We start from the raw sequence: 6,000 nt of genomic DNA, 5'->3' as shown, positions 1-6,000 counted from the left end.
CAGTAAACCTAGTTTTGTTGAATGGTAAGTTTGTTTCTGATGGTCTTAGGCAGACTGGCCTACATCACACGTGTAACTCAGGGGGCACAGAAGAGGGCAGAGAGTGGATCTAGAGGGTCACGCAGGAAATATCCAGTATAGAAATAAAGCCCTCTTCCCCTCCCAGCCCCAGCAGATCTGATGCCCCCCTCCTACCCACCACCCCCATCTACAGACCAGAGTGCTGTGGAGGATGTGTGAGAGGGAGGAGAGGAAGATCTTCATTCACCCAGTGTTCACAGACATCTGGGGTTGAACAAAGGGTTGTAGAAATGAATTAGTCAGTCTCTGAGTGGGCCTTGAGACAGTAGAAAGATCTAGGCCCCTTTATTAAGTCACAGTGGAAACACTGGGTCTCCTGACCTTTGAAAGGCTGCCCCTTTCCCCTAACTGAAATGAGTCCAAAAAAGTCAAAGAAAAAAGGGGATAAGGCAGAATTCTAAAAATGCCCTTCCTTTGAACACCATCTTTGTGCAGGCATCTGGGGGAGGCCAGCTGGGGCAGGGTTATCTGCCAGCCAGGCCTGTAGGACTTCGCTTCTCTTGTTTATCCCCGGCCACATCTGGGGCAGCTGCCAGGACCCGCCCCCACTCTGCCGTCATTGGAGGAACTCAAACTTAAAGGCTCCTGCTAAGAATCAGGATGTTTCATTTTCCTCTTACTGGTGGGCTTGCTGTGGCTGGTCTGGGAAGGCTGAGCCCTGGTCCAGACCCTTGTGGACAGTGAGTCTCTCGCCATGGCAGCCTGCTGCAGCTGGAATGATGTTTTCCAGTATGAGACAAACAAAGTTACCCGGATCCAGAGCATGAATTATGGCACCATTAAGTGGATCTTCCACATGATCGTCTTTTCCTACGTTAGGTAAGTGGGGTGCGGGGATGACCCCGGATGTCTGCAGGGGTTGACAGCACAAGAAACCTCAAGGTGCAGCTTCTGGTGCACGCCTGAATTCCACGTGGTTTTAAATCTGAGACTTTTTTCTGATAGCAAGCTGGGGCTGGAGGTGGGAGTGGGTGTTGGGGTGGGAGAGGCAGGTGGTTGGAGGGGGGTGTGTGGGAAACAGTGCCAGGCTGCTGCAGAAAGAAGCCACAAGAGGCAAAGCCATACTCAGGGTTCTACCCCAGGCCTGCCAGGGTGAGCTGGGCAAGGCATGCCCGGGAAAAGTGGGAAACAGGGCAACACCCTGGATTCCTAGGGAGGAAACAAGGATTCGGGGCACGCCTGGTGATAATGCTGGCATCTGTCTGAGTCATCACTGCTTAGGGGAGGAATAGGACCAGACTTGTCAATGTAACCAGGTCCTCTCCAGTGGCAGAAAGGCCCCCCTTGCTCATTTTTGGTTTTGGTTTTGTTTTTTAAGTTTACTGAGATATAATTCACACACTATACAACTCTCTCGTTTGAAGTGTACAATTTAGCAGTTTTCAGTATATTCAGAGTTGTGCAACCATCACCACAATCCATTTCAGATTTTCATCACCTCCAAAAGCAACTCCACATCCCTTAGCCATCACTCTGAACCCTTTGCTCACCTGTAGCTCTGGTGACCCACTGATCTACCCTCTGTCTCTAGGATTTGCCTGTTCTGCACATTTCATATAAATGGAATCAGGCAGTATGCGGTCCTTTGTGTCTGGCTTCTTTCACTCTGCATTATGTTTTCTTTTTGTTTGTTTAAGTTTATTTATTTATTTTGACAGAGACAGCACGAGCGGGGGGAAGGGCAGAGAGAGAACCCCAAACAGGCTCTGCATTGCCAGCACAGAGCCTGATGTGGGGCTGGAACTCCCAAATGGTGAGATTATGACCTAAGCCAAAATCAAGAGTCAGGTGCTTAACTGACTGAGCCACCCAGGTGCCCCTGCGTCATGTTTTCAAGGTGTATTCATGTTGGAAAATGTATCTCTATTTCATTCCTTTTGATGGCCAAGTAATATTCCATTGTATGGATAGACTGTTTTCTTTTCTTTTGGTGGACATTTGGGTTGTTTCCAGTTTGGGGCTATTATGAATAATGGTGCTATGAATACCAGTGTACATGTGTTTGCATGAACATGTTTTCAGTTTTCTGGTGTACCTACTAGTGAAACTGAAAGATCATTTAGTAACTCTACTTTCGACCTTTTGAGGAACCACCCACCTGTTTTCAAAGCGGCTGCACCATTTCATGTTCCCACCAGCAGTGTGTGTCCCATTCCTCCACATCCTCAACAAACACTTGTTCTTGTCTGTTTTTTGGATCATGGGCATCCTAGTGAGCTGTGAGTGGTTCTCACTGTGGTTTTGATTCAGGGTTACCTAAAGGCTAATGCCCCATTGCTCTTTGTGATGATAATAATGAAAACTTGCATCTCTATAGGCAGGCAGTGTAGTTTACTGGCTAAGGGTTACAGCAATTATTTTATAATCCTGGGTAAATTTCCTTGGCCAGGTCACTTAACCTCTCTGAGCCTCCCTTTCTGCATCTGCTCATAGAGTTATCATAATTAAACAAGAAAAGGCATGACAAGTGCTTATCAGTGTCTGGCACAGGGTAAGAGCTCCACAAATAGCAGCTATTTAAAAAAAAATAATCTTTTTGACTTAAAAATAGAATTATCATAGAGGCGCCTGTGAGGCTCAATCAGTTAAGCATCTGACTCTTGATTTCCACTCAGGTCATGATCTCACAGTTCACGAGTTCCAGCCCCACATTGAGCTTCAAAGCCTGCTTGGGGTTCTCTCTCTCTCTGCCCCTCCCTTGCTCATGTAATCTCTCTCTCTCAAAATAAATAAATAAACTTAAAAAATAGAATTACCACAAGATCCAATAATTCCACTACTGGGTATTTACCCAAAGGAAATGAAAATTCTAACTTGAAAAGATATATGCACTCTTATGTTTATAGCAGCATTATTTACAGTAGCCAAGATATGGAAGCAACCCAAGTGTCCATTGATAGATGAGTGGATAAAGAAGATGTGGTGTATATATACAATGGACTATTACACAGCCATAAAATGAATGAAAGCTTGCCATTTGCAATGGACAGAGCTAGAGAGTATAATGCTAAGAGAAATAAATCAGTCAAGACAAATACCATATGATATCATTCATATGTGTAATTTAAGAAACAAAACAAATAAACAAACAAAGAAAAAGGGGATGCAAACAAACAGACTTAAATACAGACAACAAACTGGTGGTTGCCAGAGGGGAGGCGGGTGGGAGGGATGGGTGAAATAGATAAAGGAGATTGAGTACACTTATCCTGATGAATACTGGGAAAGGTATAGAATTGTTGAATCATATTGTACACCCAAAATGAATACAACACTATGTTAATTATACTTGACTAAAACAAGAGTCTATTTTCATATACATTCTCTCCTTTGACTACCAAAGTAACCATGCCCATGCCTGGGATTTGAGGTCTGGAAATGTGGATTCAATAATCCTTCACTTCAGGGTCCATAGGTGGCTCAGTCGATTAAGCATCCAACTTCGGCTCAGGTCATAATCTCATGGTTTGTGAGCCCACATCGGCCTGTTAGTGCAGAGCCTGCTTTGGATCCTCTGTCCCCCTTGTCTCTCCACCCCCTCCCCTGCTCATGCTTGCTCGCTCTCTTTTCTCTCTCAAAATAAATAAACATTAAAAAGTTTTAAAAAAAAAAATCCTTCGCCTCTTTAAACCTTGGTTTCCTCATCTGTAAAATGAGGACAAAGTTTGTCGTAAGAATTAAATGAGTTACTAAATACAAAGTTGCTTGAGAAATACCTGGTGTATGGCAACCCCTTACCAAGTATTAATTCTTATTAATATTATTAGGATTATCATGATTTGATTCATATGTTTATTACGCAACAAATACTGAATAATAAACACATATAGTACATTCTAAAATAAGGCTCATTACTTAAGCCAGGTATCATAGAACTGATGATGAAGGGCAGAGTTAGTAAATGCTCCTTTATGCACCAATAGGTAGATCGTGTGTCACAATTCCATGTAACAGGTGACGTGATTTCCTGGTATTCCTGGCACACAATTTCTTAAAAGCAAATTATTGTATACATAAGAACAGATTGCTATGAGAATGCCTTATAATGATAAATATTTTTCTGTCATATGGGGGAATCTTACCTTACATGCATTTAAGGCCCTCAGATTCAGTTACACATGTTCAATGGGAGCCTGGAGAGACAGCACAGTTTAAACAGTGCGATGACTCAGTGATTGGGTGCCCCAGACTAAGCATGAGGGGGGTACTTGAGTTGGGGATCCTTCAGTCAGTCTCTGTTCCCTCACGCTTCTCACAGAGTGACCACCTGGCACCCTGCCTGTGAATCTCAATCCATACTCCCCACCCAACATGTCCCTGAAAATAAGCCACATCTTTCACCTTCACCTGGAGCAAAACTGGAAAAACAGTAACTTGTTCCAGAGTCAGAGGAAAAATGGACTCTGATGGACTTGTTGGAAGGTAGAAGGTCTGTTCGCTATGCTTTGTGGACAAGTCAAAGGTTTAACCAAAGGCAATTAAAAAATTTTTTCTTTTAATGTTTATTTATTTGTGTGAGAGAGACAGAGACAGAGTGCAAGCAGGGGAGGGGGAGAGAGAGAGAGGGAGACACAGAATCCGAAGCAGGCTCCAGGCTCTGAGCTGTCAACACAGAGCCCGATGCGGGGCTTGAACTCACAAACTGTGAGATCATGACCTGAGTCGCAGTCAGACACTCAACCAACTGAGTCATCCAGGCACCCCTAACCAAAGGCAATTTTGACAGGACATGATTTTTACCTTGAGCACTGACTTTAGAAGGTAACCCCTATGTAAAATGCCACTCCATTTTTTACATTTTAAAATATAAAATTAAAGAAAAAATATTGCCAGCTTTGTTTTTTTACTCTATGGTAATGGAATACCTATTTATATTCCACTGAATGGAGTCCCATGGACAACAGCTTAGGAAATCCTGCCTTAAGTTTTACTGTCAGGCCTCAATTTGACCATTGACATCAAATGGGACTGGTATGAACCACAGGGGGAAATCCTGACAGGCTCACGTAATACTCAAGACATACAGCAGCAGGTCGTGGGCTCTAGTTATGGAGTTCCAGGTTCAGAGTCTGCCCTTACTAGGGTTGAAAAGGCAAAGAGCCAGGATAATGAAGTAAGATGAGGCTTCAGTTATTGAGACTGTGGTACAAGGCAGGGGCTGTCAATAAAAGAAATAAGACTGGTTAGCTTCTCTTAGTCCCTCAAAACCAAGTTCAGATTGGAATCAAAGGCAGGGCTGCAGCTACAGGCAGGGTCAAACGGCCCCAGCTCCTGGGTTGCAGGAGTGTGTAGACAGGATGCTGAGTAGGCCTGTGTTAGTCAGAATTGTTTGGATAATAAGTGACAGAGACCTAACTCAGGTAAGCCACCACATCACACAGTGGAAGAGATGGGACTGCTCTCAGACATGGATGGTTCTAAAAGCTCAAACTATGTCATCAGGGCTGGCTTTCTCATCGTGACTCCATTTGGCTTTGTTCTTGAATAGGCTCTCTATGTAGCAAGATGCCATACTCACATCCTCAGCAACTCCAGAGGGGCAAGCAAGTCTTTCCTGATAGCTCTGGCATGAAAGTCCCAGGAAAGTCTCTGATTGGTAGGGCTTCAGTTACATATCCACTCCTGAATCTAGCCTTGTGGCTAGAGGCATGGTGTCACCTGATTGGCCAATCCTGGGTCATGTGCTCATTCCTGTGGCAGGAAGTAGGGAGAGAGTGGCAGGGCTGAATGAGAGTGGCAGGGCTGAATAAACCACATCCAGTGACTTTACCTTAGGAAAGAAGAATACCGTTCCCACAAGAAATGGGAAAAGAAAGGGGGGGATGGGGCAAAGAAAAAAATAAACATTCATTACAAGGTTTTTCCAAAAGCCAGAAATTTCAGAGACTTCTGAAGTCTACTGCTTTATCCCTGGCTTGT

At 44.1% G+C, this 6,000-nt stretch overlaps 1 protein-coding gene across 2 annotated transcripts in view; it reads left to right on the top strand.

Annotated features, from left to right (window-relative positions):
- Nucleotides 1-738: 738 nt before the first annotated feature.
- The window catches only part of P2RX7 (purinergic receptor P2X 7), a 46,783-nt gene continuing 41,521 nt past the window's right edge, over nt 739-6,000 (top strand). Inside the window, exon 1 of one of the 2 annotated variants that reach the window (XM_047088287.1) lies at nt 739-900. In XM_047088287.1, coding sequence (XP_046944243.1) covers nt 776-900 — 125 coding nt within the window. In that variant the 5' untranslated portion in view covers nt 739-775. The remainder of the gene's footprint in view (nt 901-6,000) is intronic. The other variant, XM_047088288.1, reaches the window with a different exon arrangement.

Source organism: Lynx rufus, unplaced genomic scaffold (genome assembly GCF_022079265.1).
Source record: "Lynx rufus isolate CCGP_SWC_20201006 ecotype Redwood Valley unplaced genomic scaffold, mLynRuf1.p SCAF_24, whole genome shotgun sequence".
Taxonomy (NCBI): domain Eukaryota; kingdom Metazoa; phylum Chordata; class Mammalia; order Carnivora; family Felidae; genus Lynx; species Lynx rufus.
This window is presented reverse-complemented; position numbering and strand designations above follow the sequence as displayed.